At 42.0% G+C, this 21,344-nt stretch overlaps 2 protein-coding genes across 2 annotated transcripts in view; both read right to left on the minus strand.

The window, feature by feature from the left end:
- Positions 1–5,293, minus strand: part of LOC115272501 (L-lactate dehydrogenase C chain) — a 40,483-nt gene extending 35,190 nt beyond the window's left edge. The window contains exons 1-2 of the mRNA XM_029915558.1: positions 5,193–5,293; positions 4,762–4,900 (exon numbers count right to left, since the gene is read on the minus strand). Coding sequence (XP_029771418.1) covers positions 4,762–4,891 — 130 coding nt within the window. The 5' untranslated portion in view covers positions 4,892–4,900; positions 5,193–5,293. The remainder of the gene's footprint in view (positions 1–4,761; positions 4,901–5,192) is intronic.
- A 4,003-nt stretch (positions 5,294–9,296) lies between these two features.
- On the minus strand, positions 9,297–20,578 carry LOC115306773 (L-lactate dehydrogenase A chain). Its single transcript, XM_029957328.1, has 8 exons — positions 20,470–20,578; positions 18,231–18,380; positions 15,802–15,919; positions 14,733–14,906; positions 13,922–14,095; positions 12,445–12,562; positions 10,577–10,700; positions 9,297–10,026 (listed from the first exon to the last, which is right to left on the minus strand). The coding sequence occupies exons 2-8, from the start codon at positions 18,354–18,356 to the stop codon at positions 9,862–9,864; spliced, it is 999 nt and encodes a 332-aa protein (XP_029813188.1). The 5' UTR covers positions 18,357–18,380; positions 20,470–20,578; the 3' UTR covers positions 9,297–9,861.
- Between the last annotated feature and the right edge of the window lie 766 nt (positions 20,579–21,344).

Below are 21,344 nucleotides of genomic sequence, written 5' to 3' on the forward strand. Positions count from 1 at the left end.
ATAAACCAGATCTAGAACTCACAGTTTGAAGCTACTAGTTCTAAGACTGACAGAACAAAGAGAGAGACTAACAGAGGCACTTGATGGAGCCAGGTTCAGACCTCTGGAAGAGACAAAACCTGACTGCTGTTGATACCACCAAAAGAGCAAAATGAGGCTGGGCAGTCCAAAAGAAACTAGAATCTAGAACCAATTGCCACCACTGAGGCAAAGAAAACTACAGTGACCAACTCAACAAGCAAATAGGAGGAAGGTGGTCATTTCTCCACTCTTGCCTTCCAACTTCCCTCTAATGCCCCCTATTGGCAGAACCTAACAAGATGCCCACTGGTAAAGGAGAAAAATATTATGCCAAGATCCAGCACCAGCAATACAGAGTAAAGAAAGTTGGAACTGGAACTGAGTGACAATAACTTAATAACCAACACAGACTGCTTTCTAACTTGAATTATCTCTCTTCTTAACAAGTTACCAGAAAATTCTCTTATCAAGGGAATGGTCCCAGATCCATTTGTCTCGACTGTCAGAGGCAGAACTCAAATAATCCCTAAAAGTTACTGTTTTTTAAGAATTAACTATATCTATGAGTCATTTCTCAAACAGACTTCCAAATAAAGAGTCTGGGTTCGTTTAGTCTGTTAGAATCTTTTAAGAATAGTTATGAGCGGGGCACCTGGGTGGCTCAGTCAGTTAAGTGTCCGACTTCAGCTCAGGTCAGGTTCTCATGGTTTGTGGGTTCGAGCCCCACGTTGGGCTCTGTTCTGACAGGAGCCTGTCTTCAGATTCTGTCTCCCTCTCTCTCTGACCCTCTCCTGCTCACACTGTCTCTCTCTCAAAAATAAATAAAACATTAAAAAAAAAAAAGAATAGTGATGAGTATCCCAGGATCTTTTCTCCAGAGAGTTCTAGAATAACCATAGTAAGGTAAGAGAATAGTAAAGTAAAAGTAAGAGAATAAAAAAAATCAATCTAAGGAAAAGGGCTTTGGCCATTTTATTCTGTACAGGACAAGGAAGTAGGCTGTACTGCTATGCTTTACAGTCCACCTTTCAACAGGGGCGCCTGGGTGGCTTAGTCGGTTAAGCATCCCACTTCAGCTCAGGTCATGGCCTCACTGCTTGTAGGTTCGAGCCCCACATCGGCTTTGTGCTGACAGCTAACTCAGAGCCTGGAGCCTGCTTCAGATTCTGTGTCTCCCTCTCTCTCTCTGCTCCTTCCCTGCTCGTGCTCTGTCTCTCAAAATTAATTAATAAAAGTGTTTAAATAAATAAAGTCCACCTTTCAATGATATATGCAGGTGTCATGGTACTCATTACAACCCTTATGTCCTTGAAGTCAATAAACTATGTAAATATGTATACTTTAATATCTTTCATCACTTTCCATTTATCCCCCAAAGTGCACCAATGTGACCTGGGTATTCCCAGTGTACTATGGATTCTAGTAGGAAATAAATGGGCTCCATCAACTGACCTTCTCTCACAACTGGAGTTCTGAAATTTCATGATGTCTTTGAGAAGGCTTTATTTGATTCACTGTCCTAAACACTCAATAAATTATTTTTTTTAAGATTTTATTTTTAAATCATCACCACACTCAACATGGGGCTCTAACTCATAACTCTGAGATGAAGAGTTGCATGCTCCACTTACTGAGCCTATCAGGCACCCCATTCAATAAATTCTTTATATCTGCAAACTCACACCTTTCAGTTTTATAATTTTTCTTTTACCGCTTGAGTAATTTTCTTCCCTCTCTTTTTTCTTTCTAGAAAGGTCACTGAGTTACTGGACCTCCTCATGAATCCTTTAATTTCATCTCTTTTCTATATTTCATCTTTGACAATCTGCTTTCTAGCAGCCCAGAAGTAAGGAGGGTTCTTGCCTCACTGTCCAATGGGTAGATTTTCACCTAATCCTACTGCTTTCAATAAGATGCCTGTCTTTACTGTCCTTGATGTCTTGGGTGCAGAACATTCCTGATTCAATTGCTCAAAGAATGCACTCCTTCCCCTTGCCTGCTGGGGTGTGAGAGGCAGTTACTTGGTTGATTAAGGTGTGGAAGAGAATCTGGTGGTTTTTCTTCTCACCATGTAAGCTTTGAATCAATTCTCCTGTGTTTTTCCCATCCCTCATCTCCACATTGTAAGGTAACTGGTACTTCCGGTAAGGTACTTAGGATTTCTAAGCCTTTCTTGGAGTTCTGGCATTTAACTGGCTTGGGTTCTTATCCTCTCTCTCTGCCAGTTAAAAAAAATTATCTAAATAATATAATAAAGCTTTTAAGACCACAGTTTCTGTGTCCAGATTGCCATGGTTTGAATTCTAACCCCTTCCCCTACTAGTCACTTGACCACTTATAAATGAAAATGATAACAGTACATATCTCCCAAGGTTGTTATAAAGATGAAATAATATCTTTAAAACATTTAGAGAAGCAAAAGACTTGTACACTAAAAACTACAAAATATTGCTGAAACAAAATAAAGACGACACAAATAAATGGAAAGACATAGCATGATCACGGACTGAAAAACCTAATGTTGTTAAGGTGTCAGCATACGTAAAGGAATCTACAGATTTAATGCAAACCTCTATGAAATCCCAACGGCATTTTTAAAAGAAACAGAAAAAATCCATGCCAAAATTAATATAGAATCTTAAAGGACTGCAAATGAACAAAACAATCTTGAAAAATAATTTGGAGATCCCATGCTTCTCAAATTCAAAACTTACTGCAAAGCTATTGTCATCAAAACAGTGTAGTATTGGCATAAAGACATATGGACCAATGGAATAGAGAATCCAGAAGTAAACCCTCACAGGGAAGCCTGGGCAGCTCAGTTGGTTAAATCTCCAACTCTTTTTTTTTTTTAATAGTTTATTACCAAGTTGGTTTCCATATAACACCCAATGCTCTTCCCCACAAGTGCCCCCCTCCATGACCATTACCCCCTTCCCCCCTCCCTCTTCAGCCCTCAGTTTGTTTTCAGTATTCAAGAGTCTCTCATGATTTGCCTCCCACCCTCTCCCTAACTGCCCCCTCTCAGCCCCCACTTCCCCTTCCCATGGTCTCCTGTTAGGTTTCTCCTGTTAGACCTATAAGTGAAAACATGGTATCTGTCCTTCTCTGCCTGACTTATTTCTGCTTAGCATGACATCCTCGAGGTCCATCCACTTAAGCCTCCAACTCTTGATCTTGGCTCAGGCCATGATCTCATGGTTTGTGAGATTGAGCCCCATGTTGGGCTCTGCACTAACAGCACAGAGCCTGCTTAAGATTCTCTTTCTCTCTCTCCCTCTCTCTGACCCTCCCCTGCTTGCATGTGCACTCTCTCTCAAAATAAACTTTAAAAAAAAAAAAAAGAAAAAGAAATAAACTCTCACATATATGGTCAAATGATTTTTTAAAAAATTTTTAACAGTTATTTATTTTTGAGAGACAGAGAGATACAGATCATGAGCAGGGGAGGGGCAGAGAGAGAGGGACACACAGAATTGTAAACAGGCTCCAGGCTCTGAGCTAGCTGTCAGCACAGAGCCTGATGCGGGGCTCGAACCCACGAACTGTGAGATCACAACCTGAGCCAAAGTCAGACGCTCAACCGACTGAGCCACCAGGCGCCCCTGGTCAAATGATTTCTGACAGGAGTGCCAAAAACCACTCAATGGAAGAAAGGAGAGTTTTTTCAACAAATCATACTGGAATAACTGGATATTTACATGCAAAAGTATGAAGTTTGGACCTATATCTTGCACTATATACCTAATTAAAAATGAATCAGGGGCGCCTGGGTGGCTCAGTTGGTTAAGCATCTGGCTTCTGGCTTCAGCTCAGGTCATGATCTCATGGTTCAGTTCGTGTGCTGACAGCTAGCTCAGAGCCTGGAGCCGCTTCGGATTCTGTGTCTCCCTCTCTCTCTGACCCTCCCCTGCTCGTTCTGTCTGTCTCTGTCTCTCAAAAATAAATAAAAATAATAAAAAAAAATTTTAATGAATCAAATTTAAGACCTAAAACTATAAAACTCTTAGGAGAAAACAGAAGGGGAAAGATTCATGACATTGGATTTGGCAATGATTTTTGGATATGACACCAAAAACACATGCAATAAAAGTAAAATTAGATAAATTGAACCACATTAAAATTTAAAAATGTGTATCAACCAACACAGTGAACACAACCAACAGAGTGAAAAGAAACCAGGGAATGGAGAAAAAAATTGGAAAATAATATATTTGATAAGAGATTAATATATAGAATATAAAAAGAACTTCTACAAGTCAACAAATACCATGATTTAAAATAGGCAAAGAACTTGGATAAATACTTCTCCAAAGAATATGTACAAATTGCCAACAGCCACATGAAAAGATGCTGTGTAAACCAAAAGGAAAATTAAAGGACTTCCATTGTTTTATCAAATTGGTCAAAAAAATCAAATATCAAAAAAATTCTTTTAAGTATAAGTTTCTGGGAAATACGACTTTCACCCATTACTCTTCCAGGAAAGGAAGGTATGAAATAAGCTAAACAGAATATTAACAAAATAATGCAATAAATGTGTCTCTAGGAATAAATTTAAGTAGTCTAGCAATGCTTGACACATGGTAAACTCCAGACAAATGTTTCTTAAATTATGTCAAAATCGGATAATATGAATACATATTTGCTATCAAAAGATTAGCCCAACCCTGAACTCATCAACACCTACAAGACCTCAAAGTTCTGACGTGATTTTCAGCCAGGAGGTAGACTTCTTACTTACCTTTAATAAGACACAAATAGCACAAGCCATGCCTACAGCTCCAGTGCCAACAATGGTGATCTTATTCTGGGAGCTCTTATCTTCCCGGATTAGATTCTCAATAAGCTTCTCCTTGACAGTTGACATTTTGAGAACCTGAAGGGGGTAGTGAAATTACAGTGGAATCCAACTCTCCACATTGACCACTCTCATAGGTATCAATGTGCTAACCATACTGAACACCTAAGGACCTACCGACTGGGTTTGCAGAATATTGGAGCCAAGGGTGGGGAGAAGGGGAAAAGGAATTTCCCGGTCAAGGTCAAGGCGTGTGGAGAGGTAAAGCAAGGCCCAGTCTACCAATTAGTAGTAGGGGTTGGGGAACCAATAAGCTTTCATATCTCCTTGTCCTCAAGCCACCATTTTCACCCCAGTACTAGACACTCACAAATACTTTGCCTGGCTCACCGCACAGCCTTTAAGGAAGATTTATAAGGAAAAAAAAAAGTAACATCAGAAGAAAAACATCAACGACAGCTGAAGCGCGTAGCCCTCCGACGGTTGCTCTCGGGGCCGGAAGCAGGAACGCCCCAACGCATGACTTCCCTTCGTCCGCACGCAAGCTCCGCCTCCCGCCGGCCCAGGCCTCGGCGTCTGGGCACGCACTTAACGATGCTCTCCACCTGGGGAGATTTCCCGGGAGTCAGGGGTCAAGTCTTTGGTGTCTCTGTCAAGAATTCTAGGCGTTCTTGAAGAGTGTGAAAGAGAGGGATATTGGGAGTATAATTTCATTTCCCTCAGCCAGCCGAGGCCTGGGAATGAATTTAGTGTCGAGTTTTTGGACACCGTGGGCCCCACTGGGAAAAAGCCCTCTTGGGAGCCCCTCGTTTTCTTACAGGTGGTGCCATCTTAAGACAGCATCCTGATGACATAGGTTCCAAACTGCTTCCAGATAACTTGCGTCTTTCGGAGAGGGCATGCTGAAAGGAACTGAGCCCCCAAAGATTAAGAATTTAAGGCTGGGCTTGGCAATGACCAACCTGAATTTCAGGAGTATTTTTTGAGGTACTTTATCACACCCAAGTGCATACATTTATTTGCAAGAATTTAAAACATTATTATTGAGCCTCTGAAACTTTAGGGCAGAGGGCTGAAATCGTTTAAATTAAAGTAGTAATGAGAGGCAGCTGGGTGGTTAAGTCACTTGAGCATCTGACTCCTGATTTCAGCTCAGGTCATGATCTCACTGCTGGTGGGTTTGAGCCTCAAGTCAGGCTCGAAGAGCCTGCTTGGGATTCAATTCTCTCTCTCTCTCTCTCTCTCTCTCTCTCTCTCTCCCTCCCTCTCTCTCTCTCTCTCTCTCTCTCTCTCTCTCTCTCTCTCCTCTTTCTCTCACTGTCTCTCAAAATAAATAATGCATATATACATACACACATAAAGTAGTAATAGAAAGGAAAAGCCATGTCTAATTTTCTAAGGGTGGTCCTAATTTATACCACGAGAAGGGGAAACAACCTCCTTGGTCATCTTCTGTTGAGTATTTATTTGCATCCTGATCATTTTCCATTTTCTGTTTCAAAGCCTATGGTTTGTTTTTAAAGTAGTTCAGACCATGCAATCAATCATCCTGCTCAAAACCCTTCTATGGCTTTCCATTACACTTAAAATATCCAGTTTTTACCACAACCTAAACACATTCAAGATTTGGCCTCCTAACCCTCCAACTTCTTCTCAAGACACTCTCACCTCATTCCCCTCCAGATTTTGGACAGCTTTTTCTTGACTCAGGACTTTTTGCTGTTACCTATATTTAGACGAGATCGGGCAAGTTCAGGGTGGTATGGCCGTAGATTGCTGTTACCTATATTTAGAAAGTTCTTGTGGTGCCTGGATGGCTCAGTTGGTTAAGCATCTGACTTCAGGTCAGGTCAGGATCTCATGGCTCATGAGTTTGAACCCCAAATTGAGCTCTGTGCTGACCACTCAGAGTCTAGAGATTGCTTTAAATTCTGTCTCTCTCTCTCTCTCCCTCTCTGTCTCTCTCTGTCCCTCCCCTTCTTGTGCTTTCTCTCTCAAAGATAAATAAACATTAAAAAAAAAAATTCTTCCCCAACACTTCTCAAAGTTGATTCCTCGTTTCCGGTTCGGAACACAGATGGCACTTCCTCTAGCTTTCCTTAACCAATGTGCCAACTGCCATCACCTCATCACACCTTGCCTGTTTCTCTTATGGCACTTTTCACAAACTACCAGCCTCAAGAAACAGGCTCCCTGTAATAGACAGAAGAAGCAGCCACTGTTGGTCCCATACTACTACTTCCTTGTGTGCTTCCTTCACCATGCTTGCACCTCATTTACCAGGAGGTTACGAGGAAGACACTGCTGGCATGGATGATCATCTGGTGGCAGAAGAAGATAGTGACCAAACTCCTGATCTAGGTGAAGAAAAGGCTTTTCATTCATACCTACCTGAAGTGCAGGGCTGGCCCTTAAAGTCCTCTGCCTGAGTGGGCTCGCTGGGTAGCCACAATCGAAGCTAACTTAGCCATCTTGCTTGATTGTGCAGCAAGGTAAATACAGGAGGGCAAAGGTCTATATATTCCAACATCTGCCCAACTATAGTACAAATGCAGTAAAGAATTCTGAAAGCATGGCTTTGAAGTCCTGATACTTTGGCAACATGGGCTTTAGTGAAACAAAAAAATATATTGATACACAGCAATGTAAATACAGGAGGGCAAAGACCTATACATTCCAACATCTGCTCAAGTTTAGTACAAATGCAGTAAAGAATTCTGAAAGAGCATGGCTTTGAAGTCCTCATATTTTGGCAATATGGGCTTAAGTGAAAAAATATATATATTGATCTATCTATCTATCTATATATATGGAAGGAAAACTATGTTCTGAACATCACATCTGCTTCCCACTAACTGGCATCTTGTGTAAAATGGAACTAAGGCATACTTAATCCACTTCCCCAATGTTATTAAGACTAAAATGAGATACTACATTTATAAGAATTAGGACTTTGCAGAGTTTGCCCATTCTTTGCCTGGGGCAGGAAGATACAGGTGATCCTGAAATACTTTTTGTGCCAAAAAGTGAGGAAGTTTTACAAGATTAAATCTAAAAATTCACAAAAGATTAGGTTAATAAATCTCTAAGCATTATTTTTCGGTCATGTTAGCATTGACTAATGTATTCTATCAAATATGATTTAAATAAATGTAAGTACATTTTTTTAAAGACTAAAGTTTTAAAGACTCAAATTTGCAAGAGGCTATAGGCCTATGTACAGGTTTCTTTTTGAATTAAAAAGTTCTAAGATTAGGTAATAGTGAAAGTTTACAACTATGTGAATCCACAGAATTAGACACTCTTTTAAAAAAATTTTCCAATGTTTATTTATTTTTGAGAGAGAAAGAGAAAGAGCATGAGCAGGGGAGGCGCAGAGAGAGAGACACAGAATCTGAAGCAGGCTCCAGGCTCCGAGCTGTCAGGACAGTCTGTCATGGGGCTCATGAGATTATGACCTGAGCCTAGGTTGGATGCTTAACTGACAGAACCACCCAAGTGCCCCCACACTCTCTCAAAAGGTGAATTTTAGGGGCACCTGGGTGGCTCAGTCGGTTGGGTATCTGACCTTGGCTCAGATCAGGATTTCATAGTTCCTGTGTGTGAGCACTGCATTGGGCTCTGTGCTGACAGCTCAGAGCCTGGAGCCTGCTTCAGATTCTCTGCTCCCTCTGTCCCTCCCCTGTCCCACTGTCTCTCTCAGAAATAAACATTAAAAAAAATTTAAGGTAAATTTTATGATGTGTAAATTGTATCTTGTCTGTTTTTTTTAAGCCTGTATAAAAAGCAAATCCTAATACTTGTTAAGACAATATGCTTCAGTCTTTTCCGTTTACATTTGAGACACACTTGAAAAATAAAGCAGAATTCTTTCTCTTCACTAGCTCTCAGGAAAGAAACTTTAGTGAAAGATCCTGGAGAAGTGATGATAATAAAGTTGTTCTAGTTAACCTCTAGAAGTATTCAAGCCTGAGTAAGGATCATAGTTGTAGACATATTTTGAGGAAAATCTAAAAGTTTCTGAGTGGACAAGCACCAAGACTATTTGGTTTAAAACTGTTAAGTACCATCAAATTAATGGCCTCCAGAGGGCAAAAGTTCTTAAAAATCTGTGTCTCCCTATAGTGACAAAGTACCACTGCCTATGTTTTTGGCAAATATTTTTACATTCAGGTGTAGAATGTCATCTACGTGAATTGTAGGGAACCAGTTATGATTAGCACTATTACTGAGTTATCTCTTAATAACTTAGGGGTTAGCAGAGTGAAATGATTAGTGGAAATGGTACCAAAACAACCTAATCAGTCTAGTCATATATTAATTATATTAAATCATGTTAAAGTCTGATCATTAGTAAATAATACACCTTAAAAATCCCGCTGTAGTGTTGCCCAAGAATACCCTAATGGGTCCTAATGAAGTAATGAGTAAGTCACCGCTTTATTTACCTTAATACAATAAATTAAGAGAGGAGTCACTGTTTAAAGTTTATTTGGTATTTTAGTTGGTTGGTATGACACTTAGATAGTTGGTTGCATTGTTTATAGGTAGATCTTTCATTTTATATTATATGGCAATGTACACTATATTCTGACTTATATAGTACACAAAATAAGATCCTTTAGAACAGTTATGCACAACATGCAATACTGAGTTTATACATTGGATCCCAGAATGTGATCGGAGGGGAAAAAAGGCTGGGCGAGGCATATTGGGTGAAGGACCCAGAAGTAATATAACATACAGTAAATACACATCTGGTTTGAATAGCAATACTGGCAGCTGTGCCTCTGAAGTGATGGAACTATTTTACGTTAACCAACTTAGGACTAGACAAGATAGGTATCATCCGCCATCTGGACATGGCTGCAAGGTTTTGTAAACCATTCCAATTTTAACTTTAGGAAACTGATGTTTTTCCTAGGCCATTTTAATGTTATTACTTGAGTAGCAGATCCAATAATAAGGACAATATATACAACTTCCAACTAAAATCCTGGTGTAGTCAAGATAGTGAAGTGGTACAACATTAGAAAACTTCAAAACTGCAGCTCTTTTTGGATCCCCCAAAGTGTATCTGCACTCTTCTTCAAACGGGACTCTTCCTCAGGGGTCAGAGTCACCTTCACGACATCTGAGATTCCATTCTGTCCCAAGATGCAAGGAACACTAAGGAAGACATCCTCTTTTATTCCATAGAGACCCTGAAGACAAAATGAAAAATATTTTATGTTTTGTCTATGCATTCTGGGGTCTCCCGAGACTTTCATGCTCTACAATTATGTATGCTTATTTACTACAACTTGATAAGTAGAAATTTCTTTCCACATTTTCAGTTAGGATGTGATGAACAGTTCAAGTCATCAAAATACTGGCAAGATTTCTGTTCTAAAAGAAAATCTAAATTATTGCCATTATCCATAGTACTGTCACATTTTTACTGATAATATCTTGGTAATTCTAACTTGAGTGTGACTTTTTTCCTCCAAAGAAAAAATTTTTCTTTTATGGTCTTCCACCTATCCCAAATTATTATCAGTAAGTTATCAAGTATCTATCTAGTGAACATAGTACTAGTAGACATTAATCCTAAAGCACAGCCATTTCTCTCCTAAAAAGAAAGTTGTGCGTGCATTCATTTATTTCACTTAAATCAATGACTGAGGACGAATCGAACTGCTTTCACAGAAGACTCTTTTTTAAAAGCCAGGAAATAATGGCATTTAAATACAATGTATCACTACATAGAACTACCTTAATCATGGTGGAAATTGGATGCACCCGCCTAAGATTCTTCATTATACTTTCTGCCAAATCTGCCACAGACAGTCCAATGGCCCAGGAAGTGTAGCCTTTCAGTTTGATCACCTCATAGGCACTGTAGGGTAGAGAAGGGCAGGGAAAGGTAGGAAAAAGTAGGATAAAGGAAACAAAGAACAATAATGCTTTCACTGAACACAGACTTTATAACAAAGAATGAAACAAAGTTGCATTGTATACCTGAGTAATGATTGCCAAGTATACCAGGATATTATGTACAGGGCTGTTTACAACAGTACTGTTAGTAATAGCAAAAACCTGGCAATAAGCCCACTTTTCTCCAACAGGGGACTGGATAAATTGTGGTACATGCAACAAAACATCCAATACAGTAGAATATTACCTTACTGTCAAAAATAACCATATCTACATGCAACAAAATAAGTGATTCTTTAAAATATAATATTGAATTTTAGAGAATAAATCCAGGATTACATATAGTATGTTTGACTCAGATTATGTCAAGGAAGGGATGGCTGGAAGGAGGAGTGAGAAAAGAAGCTCAGAACTCATTCGTTTCCAAGTATCAACAGACTAATTCTAATCCAACAAACTCTACACTTAGTTGACAGCTACTGTTTCTTGGGTTTTATTTTATTAAATGAATACAAATAAAAGGGTCCTGCATAAACCAATCATGGTTCATTATTCAATTTTATATACTAGATATCCACACATGACCATATGGTATAATAAGTAAATAATGCCATCAAACTTGAAAGCTTCCCTGTTTCAACAATTTCTGAGTTAATATTTACATTTTTAGTACCATTATAAATGTAGACATTGATTGAAACTTAAGAATCATGGAATAAACAAATGTTTCTATTCATAACACCCATAACCAGATACTGGATTTAAAAATTCTTATTCTTGGGGGAAGGAGGTGCCTGGGTGGCTCGGTTGGTTAAGCGGTTGACTCTTAATTTCGGCTCAAGTCATGATTTTATGGTTCGTGGGTTTGAACCCTGCATCAGGCTCTGTACTCACTGTGCTGAGCCTACTTCAGATCTGTCTCCCTCTCTCTGAACTCCCCACTCACTCTCTCTCAAAAATAAATAAATGTTAAAAAATATTTTTTTTTATTCTTATTCCTGGAACACCTGGCTGGCTTAGTCAGTGGAGCATATGACTCCAGATTGATCTTGGGGTCATAAGTTCAAGCCCTACCTGGGGTATAAAGATTACTTCAATAAAACTTTAAAAAAAAATAAAAAATTCTTAGGGCACCTGGGTGGCTCAGTCGGTTAGGCCTCCAACTTCAGCTCAGGTCATGATCTCATGTTTTCGGGTTTGAGCCCCACATCAAGCTCTGTGCTGACAGCTCAAAGCCTGGAGCCTGTCTTCAGATTCTGTGTCTCCTTCTCTCTCTGCCCCTCCCCCTCTCATGCTCTGTCTCTGTCTCAAAAATAAAATATTAAAAAAAAATTTTTTTAATACAATAAAAAATTCTTGGGGCACCTGGGTGGCTCAGGTGAGAAGCATCCAACTCTGGCTCAGGTCATGATCTCACAGTTTGTAGATGTGAGCCCTGCGTCAGGTTCTGTGCTGACAGCAGAGCCTGGAGTCTGCTTCTGATGCTGTACCTCTCCTTCTCTATCTGCTCCTTCCCCACTCACGCTCTCTCTCAGAAATAAATAACATTAAAAGAAATATATCACATGCTCTACCTGACCAAGCCAATCAGACATCCCTAGAAAAAAGCTTTCTAACAAGTAATCAAATGCTATTAAACTTCCAAACTTTAAAATAAAAATAATAAATTGTAATCTTCTATATTGCCAAATTATGGGATCTATTACCTGTCAACCACCTGTTTGTGAACCTCTTTCCACTGTTCCTTATCTGCATCAGTGCCTAACTCAGGGTGCAGATTCTTCAGGGAGACGCCAGCAATGTTAACTCCACTCCATACAGGCACTAAAAGAAATAGTACAGAATACATGTATTTCCATACATCATCCAGAAGACTAGAAGAGCACTCCAGCCAGCCTTGCTTCAAGTTAACACATGCCTTGCCTGCCGACTTAAGACCCTTGAGAACTGACTTTCTTTGAGATTTGCAGACACTGGCCCAGGAGAATAGAAGACTAGAATGTTCCCAGGCCACAGAGGCTAGTAAGTTTGTTTGAGGCCACCTCACCTTTCAGGTTAGCCCAGCAATCTTTCAGCAAAATGATTTTCTTTTATAAGGTCACACAGAGGACTTTACTGACCTCCTTCTGTGCATCTGCAGACCTTGCCCTCCTTTGCAGAGAGAAGAGTGCTCTTGAACAACCCCTGGGCACCAAGGAATCAGCGGTTCTTGTACAAACACCCCCACATATCATGGAACCAGGCCATTTGCACAACCCCCAACCCCAGCCCCGGGCACCGAGGAGCTAGAACCTTGCACAGCCTCAGAGCACTGAGGTAACTCTGTAACTGGCTTCATCAAATCTGGGTGTAATCAAGAAATGTCACAGACTGCTGCATTTCCTTAACTGATCAGACACCTTCAAAAATCTCTGGGCCTGGAAGAAACCTTGGAGTTGACCTTTGGACAAGAATCTGCCTTCTCCCCACATGGCCAGCCTCCTGAATAAAGCTCATTTTCCTTTCCAGCCAAAACTCAGCTCTTGAGTGCTGGCCTTTTGAGCATCAGGCCACCAAACTTGGGTTTTGGTAACAAGACTATTTTGACCAATGTTTCTAATTGTCATTTCTTATCCAAGATCTGAGGAGGATTACCTGCTTTTGGTAGATGGTCAAGACCACCAATGCCCTTACTCTTAGCTTCATATAACCTAATCAATGAAAATCTAAGAATCTTCACCATATTCTAACCTGTTTTTCTAACCTATTAGGATGTTTAATCCATTTTCAAAGTCTAAAGATAGTATGAGATCATAAGGGGAATTTTCTTGGCATAAGTAACTGTGAATTCAATGGTGATAGAATTTTCCCATACCCTCCATTTGGATTGGTTAACCTTTTCACTGCCTCACAGTTCAAGTCTCGTACAGCCAGTTGTGATAGTAAATGACTGAGGTCATCGTGAGAATTATCATCTTAAGTAAAAGAAATTTCATTCCCCATCCCCTGTGCTGTAAGAGGTCACATAAAATGGCTAAAATCTGAACAATTCTTAAAATACAGTTATACCAAAAGATAGATTTCTAGAAACCATTCTATCTAATGAATAGATATCTAATTTCAGCTCTGATTTAATAATGAAACTGCTATCAGTATCTTACACAATCTTCTCGAAAACAAAAGGAGAAAATACGTTATGCTTACCGCTAGAGTCTCCGTGCTCCCCAAGGACCCACCCATGGCAGCTTAATGCGTGAACTCCCAGCCTTTCCCCCATGAGGTAACGGAACCGGGCTGAATCCAGATTGCAACCACTTCCAATAACACGGTTTTTGGGAAAGCCACTTATCTTCCAAGCCACATAGGTCAAGATATCCACTATGAAGAAAACATTTACATAAAAATACTAGGTAAATCATTAGATAATGTTAGCTACTCAAGATACATGATATTGATCATGACCAATCAGTATTTTTGTTAATATTTTTAAACCTCTATGTATTAGATAGCAAATTCATTAAGTATTCAAGAAGTATAGTTTAATGAAAATAAATTGTGCATCAAAACACCTTATTCATCCCCTCATCCCTTATCTAAGATCTTCTTGAGCAAACAACGAATTTTTAAGTTCTAACTTAAAACTACACTGAGGGGCACTGTATCCCCTTTAATATATTTTTGATACAGAGAGAGACAGAGCATGAGAGGGGGAGGGGCAGAGAGAGAAGGAGGCACAGAACAGGAAGCCGGCTCCAGGCTCTGAGCTGGCTGTCAGCACAGAGCCCGATGCGGGGCTCGAACCCACGAGCGTGAGATCTGACCTGAGCCGAAGTCGGAGGCCCAACTGACTGAGCCACCCAGGCGCCCCCCCTTTAATATATTAAACTTAACTATTTTACCAAATCCATTTGCAAGAGGAAAGTGAAAAATATGAGAAATAAACATGGATACACATAATAGGACATTGACCATCAGGGTTACTCAAGCTCTCCACCTGTGCAATCAAAGGTCTCACCTGGATTGGAAACAACAAGCAACTTGCAGTTTGGGCTGTATTTTACAATATTAGGAATGATGAACTTAAAGATGTTCACATTACGCTGGACCAAATTAAGACGACTCTCTCCCTCTTGCTGACGTGCCCCAGCTGTGATAATAACCAGCTTGGAGTTTGCAGTCACGTTATAGTCTAGACGAAGGGGAAACAAAAATCGGAGTAAGGCCTTAACCTCTTGCATAAATTTTTATGAGTGCTTTGTTACCTCCCTTACTTCTTCTCACACATAGGTAAATACAGATAAATGTCACTAATACCACCCCTCCCCCCAACCCATGACTCCTTTAGCTTTTGGTTTTATCCCCGTGGCCACCTAACATGGAGGAGGAAGGAGTACATCACCTTTCCTGAATTCTGGTTTTAGATTGTGACTTTAACTACAGTTGAGAGGAGCTGGAAAGAAACAAAGGAGACATTATCTCCCAATATTTTGCCACCTGAGCTCAATGCTCAGACTCTTCCATACCCCTATTTCTACTTAATTACTTTATTGTGATCATATCAGCAGAGATAGGCTTTTTTTTTTTTTGAAAGCAAAGGCTACTTTACACTTAACAAGCATTATCTTGCTTCTAGATACCCTCCGGCACAGGATGGTTAATCCAGGCCAGAGATAAGCGGTCAGTGACTTTCAGGTGTCCAAACAAACATTATTTGTACACATGTCCAGGTTTCCTGACTGGCGCTCATAAGTGTCAAAAGTCTGAACAGGCTCATTTGCCTTATTCTCAGCCATGTGTTAGTGTGTGAAAGGAAGTAGACGAAGTAAGTATATTTAAGTATTTGAAGCAACGTGGTTAAATATGGACCTGAGAAGCTTTACCAATTACATTCTAATTCAGATGTTTTCCACATTTTAGACCTATTGGATTTCTAATACTAGAAATTGAAACTGGTATAAACAGGTTACAGTGCAAAATTGCTCAAAGGCTCTCCTGTATAAAAAGATAAATCTCTGAAGAAGGATTTCAAGCCCCATAAAAAATTTAGGCTAGCATAGACCACAAATAAGCTTGTTGAAATCAACCTTTGCCGGAGACAATTTTTGGTGTTCTAAGGAACAGGCTGCCATGCTGGAGATCCATCATCTCTCCCTTCAGTTTGTCTTCCATGACATCAACAAGAGCTAGTTCATCTGCCAAGTCCTAAAAAGATACAAAATTCTTAGTCAAATAGAAAAGAACTAACACATTTTAGAAAGGGATGCAAAATTTCTATATTTCTAGCATAAGAGAGCTCTGCCACTTTATCAGTATCAGGGCACACCTCAAAGTAGAGGGAGGTCCCCATTTAAAAACTAATTCACAGGGGTGCCTGGGTGGCTCAGTCAGTCCAGCATCCATCTCTTGATTTCGGCTCAGGTCATGATCTCACAGTTCCTGAGAGTCTCTCTCTCCCCCTCCCCCGCTGGCATGTGTGTATGCTCTCTCAAGCTTTCAAAATAAACTTAAAAAAAAAAAAAAGTGACTCACAGATGACCCATGCATAGGAAAAAGTACCCATCTTCTCTCTTCACTAGAGCAGCCACTACAAGTGCTGCACCATTCCACCGTGTAGAAGCAGAACACTAGATTGGCAGTGGCCGGAATAATACCCAATTATGTAAGACTGCTCTGTTTACTCTCTCACTCAATTTTACACATTGATCTTAGATCATTAAGCATTACATAAGCGATGCTGACCAGTATTAAGCCTTGGAAATTAAAAAGTGATATTCTGGATCATTCCTGGTCTATACATTTCCCATATATTAACCAACATGAACAGTGTTTCAAGAAGATAGATTTGTGCCTTGCAAAATAATATTGGTGAAAAATATCCTTTCAGTTGAATCTGTAAATGTTCATTTACAGGAGCACCAGCAACAGCTTTAATACACATGGGATGGGAACTGCTATAACCAAGTAAGTTACATTAGGTGACCAACAGATCTACCCCCCAAGTCATCTAGAATGTAATAACCTAGCAGTTATTCTTACACAGACCTGGGTTAGAGGGCGTCACAGGTGGGGAAAAAACAAATGGCATCAATTTCTGATCCAGTGGGAAGCTGCAAAAATTGGTTCAGGGGTCCCCAGATTGTCTGAAGTTTGCATTATGCCGCTTCACTTTTACAGAAGACCTACCACTAGTATCTGTTTTCCCTAACTGAAATAACTCCAAAGAGGATTTCTGCCTTTAAAAAATAAGGCAAAAAGCAAAAACAGCATTCGGTGTTGTCTTGTAGGGAGCCCTTGCAGGAGCAGTGCACATCCTAGTTACCACCACGCTCCTTCCCCAGCGACCTTTACTCTGCTGCCATAGCTTTGAACTTTGTGAGCATCTGTACTTTATCTCTATTTTGTGCGTCCATTAACAAGATGTGTCCTAGGATATCAGAAAAATCCTAAAGTTATTTTTTGGTCTGGGAATGCTCAAAAAATTTTCTGTATAAATTAGTGGTAACTGCGTCTTTGCTTTACACCAGGCTTCAGAAAGGTTTCCTAGGAATGCTCTCCTTTTGGATAGTGGCCCCTCCTAAGAACAGATATAAAGCAATCTATGTTGTTACACAACCTCTGCATAGCCCATTTCTGCCTCCAGTTCCTTATTTCAATCTTTTCCTGTTCAAAACCCAAAATTCATCATTATACTCCCTTATCAGGAACTCCAAATATAAACTTAAAATATTTTAAAATTGGAACCTGCCTCAATTTCTTTTTTTATATAAGCCAGGCCTGACTACAATAAAACGTGTTATTTATTATCAAATTATCTTTCTCTAACTAAATTTTAACTCTGTAATTGGTACCAAAATTACTATTCAAGGTGAAGGGTAGTGGGGATTTTTGTGGGAGAAAGACGTAAGATTCCTCATATTGTATAATTTAGAAATCTTCTTTTTACTTTGAGAGAGAGAGAGAGAGTACAAGCAGGTGAGGAGCGGGGAGAAGGAGAAACAGGATCCCAAGCAGGCTCCATGCCATCAGTGCAAAGCATGACATGGAGCTCAAACTCACAAACCATATGATCATGACCCGAGCCAAGATCAAGAGTGGGGCTCCCAACTGACTGAGCCACTAGGTGCCCCCTTGTGATTTTAATTTTATCAAATGTATCATTTTCAATTCAAACTCACCTTAAAATAAAGGCATGGCTGGCTTGTTTAAAGATATGGACTGTTTTTTCATTTGTAGGCAATTCACCTATTTAATATGTCACAGTGAATTTAAGGAACTATCAGTGAATTTGAGGAACTATGTCTCCAGCTTATAACTTTTTTTTTTTTTTAGTTCAATTACCCTTTTGGTATAGCATCAATTACTAAAGTTTGTTCCACATAAAGTTCTTCGAATGAATGCATGGACCTAAATATTTATATATACAATGCAATAATGCAATTCTTGGAGGAGTGGAGGGGGGGAATTGTTGGGGTCAAGGTATCCTTGGCTTCCCAAGTTATGGGCTTTTACTTACCTTCATTAAGATACTGATGGCACAAGCCATGCCAACAGCACCAACCCCAACAACTGTAATCTTATTCTGGGGGGTATGCTCTTCCTTAAGAAGATTCTGAATCAGCTGATCCTTGAGAGTTGCCATCTTGGATTTAGAACCAAAAGGAATCTATAAGGGGAAAACGCACACTGTCACTGATTTAAATTAACACTTATTAACCAAAAACTGTTCTAAAATAGCTTATTTCATTTCTTTCTGGGGTACTTGCCATTAAAAAGAGGGAAGGAACAAACCTAATGATGGCCAAAGGGATATTCAAAGGCCTAATGCCAGGGTCTTGTCTGGCTAGGATCTTGTTGTAAAGGATCTCACCTTCGCGTGTAAAAATAATATTGACGTTTCGGTGTAAGTATAGCTTCCTGAGGACTCACTCATGTTGATTTATTAACCCCAAGCGGGGCTGCTTTTCCTCAAAATCACTGTAACTGCCTGTCCAACTTTACTCCAATAACCGTCCTGCCAAACCCTCAAAAAAATAACCAGAGGAATGTGCGGAAAGTTCCCATAAGGCTCATGGAACCACCAGGACGCCGTAGGATGGGTAAAAAGCTCTGCTCATGCGCACTCATTCCTTTCTCCAGCCCCAGAAGAGCGGGCGGAGATCAGACTAACAGCTCGGTGGACGAGAACCCACAGGTTTTCCGCCCCTCCCCCATCCAGCTCGGAGTGACACTTGTGCGCATGCTCGTTTCCAAGCACTGGGCGGGGACAAGAGTAGGGTCTGGGGACCATGGCTTTCGCGGCTTTCGAGAGCTAGGTACCGGGGCTGAGGCGCCCGCCTGGAAGGCCCCGCCCAATACCGGAAATCATTGGGAACTATCCTGCTCTTAGGGTACGAGGGAGCGAGCCACGAGGCAGAGAGCCCCGAGGTGGACTTTAGACCTAACTAGTGCCCCAGCTGGCAGCCTCCCTGGCCTCGCGCAGCCATAGCCAGACTTTAAATCGCAATACTAGACGCAAGGGGCTGTTAACCAACAGGGAGAGAGGTGCCTCGTGTGGTTTCTGCCGTGATCCGTGTTGCAAAGGCCAAGACCCGGTATGAGGAAATTTTGTTGTACAGGAAGTGTAAAAATAGCTGCAGAGGCCTGGAGCCCTAAAGTTAATAGATACTTGTGGAATACTCCATTTCCACTGCCAGAGAGGGGGCCTTGACTCTGCTAATCCAACCCCGCACTGCATTCACTGGAAAGATTATCACAGGTTGCATCCTGAAAGAATCACGTCTGGTCTTGCCTTGACACCACCCCAAAGGGCAAAAATATCCGAGAGGACTTCCAGGCAGGCAGCCCAGAGTCACCAAGGTGGAATCAGATCTCTCCGTATAAATCACTGCTATTTCTAGACCTGGCTTCAGCAAAAATCTAAGCCCTGGGATCCAGCGCACCCTTCAACGTGGGGGCACGGGTAAGGGACCAGCCCTGAAGAAAGTGGCTCTACTCCCCCATGTCTGCCACCCACTCTGTGACCTCAAAGATCCCCTAACCTTCTCCCAGCTTTAGGTTCCCAATTTCTCAAAAGGAGGCGATGGTACCAGATAGACTACTCTCAAAAGACCATCCGATAGGCAGGAGGGCTGAGACTCTTCCGGCTTCATCTTTGCATGCACCGTGCCTAGCGTAGCACCCGATACATCAGCAGCTGCTTAATAAGTAATTTGCGCAAAAAGCGCCCTGTAATCCGCAGGCTGTAGCCACTCCGTGGAGTCCACCTCTCGAGAGTCCCAGGGTTAAAAAGCGACCCAAGCAGCGCTCCACGGCTTTTCACCCCCCACCCCTACCCCTCACCCGCGCCTGCTGAGGGTTTTTCGGCTCAGTGGGCTCTGGAAACCGGACCTCGAGTTCTGCGCTGTTTGCCTATTTTAAGCCCGGGAGTATGCCCCACCCTTCAGATCTGTCATCTCCTTCTCTTTCTGCATCCATCTGGGCTTTCAACCACAAGATAGCTGCGGCCACCTCGGTTCCCCAGCCCGACCAGAGACCACGGTGCCCACTTGGAGTAAAAGCAGAGTGCGGTGACCTCCGAGTCCACGTGTGGCATGGGCCTCCACCCAGGTCTGCGGATTCTGCCTCCACCCTGCCCCCCCACCTCCCCGCTTTCCGGGAGTAGAGACCCCTTCGCGGGCAGCGCCGCGCTAGCTTGCCGGAGGCAGCTCGCTCTTCTGACCCTCCCGCGCAATGCGCTCGGAGCCCGACCGTACCGGGAGTGCACGTCTGGCGGGCGGGCGGACGTCGGCGGCGCGCAGTGTTGGATCCGGACTTGGCGGCAGCGGCTCCCGTACTCGGAACTGGGCGCGGGAGGGGCCCTAAATGGGACCGAGAGGCTGACGTCAGGGGGGTAGCCGGGCGGACGTGCGGGAACCCACGTGTGGGGCGGGCTAGGGGCGGGCTGGAAGCTAGGCGGGGCAGTGGAGAGGCTCAGGCGGCGCGCGCAGCGGGACCAACGATCTGGGGACGGACCTCTGTGTGTGCCTGGGGACCTAAAGGGCTGCCAGAACCACGCTGCATCCGGCCACAAAAGCCCCGGTCAGAGCCACTGGCTAGTAAAGTCTACCCTCCGGAAAGAGTTCATCTGAACCTTCACCGCTGTTTCCCCTTGCTCGGAAAGAACAGCTTCTAAGGCACGCAGGCACGCAACAATTTGTTGGAAAGGAGGGGATGCCTAGCACGGCATCAATCTCCTTACCTAGGTCGAGTGATTTCCAAAACTTGACGCTGCTTCCCCCACCTGCGGCTAAACCTTCCGAATTTCACAACTCATAGTGAGGCCTCAGCTCTAGCCTTTGCTGGGGCTGGTTCCTTTGCCCAGCCTGACTTCCTCCTCCATCCTCCATATCTTCTTTAAATCTCACCCATCATCTGCTCGCTCTCTCGCTCTCTCGCTCTCTCTCACTCACACGCACGCACACACACACACACACACACACACACACACACACACACACTCCCAGAGTTGGTATCTCCCACAGCCACAGCTCGCTGCATTCACTGAGCTGTGTCTCCTTCAAACTAGATTGCATTAGTGATGTGTGTCAATTTGCTCTACCTGCAGCAATTCTTTCAAGGGCATGGATCA

The sequence above is a fragment of the Suricata suricatta genome, chromosome 11 (assembly GCF_006229205.1).
Source record: "Suricata suricatta isolate VVHF042 chromosome 11, meerkat_22Aug2017_6uvM2_HiC, whole genome shotgun sequence".
Taxonomy (NCBI): domain Eukaryota; kingdom Metazoa; phylum Chordata; class Mammalia; order Carnivora; family Herpestidae; genus Suricata; species Suricata suricatta.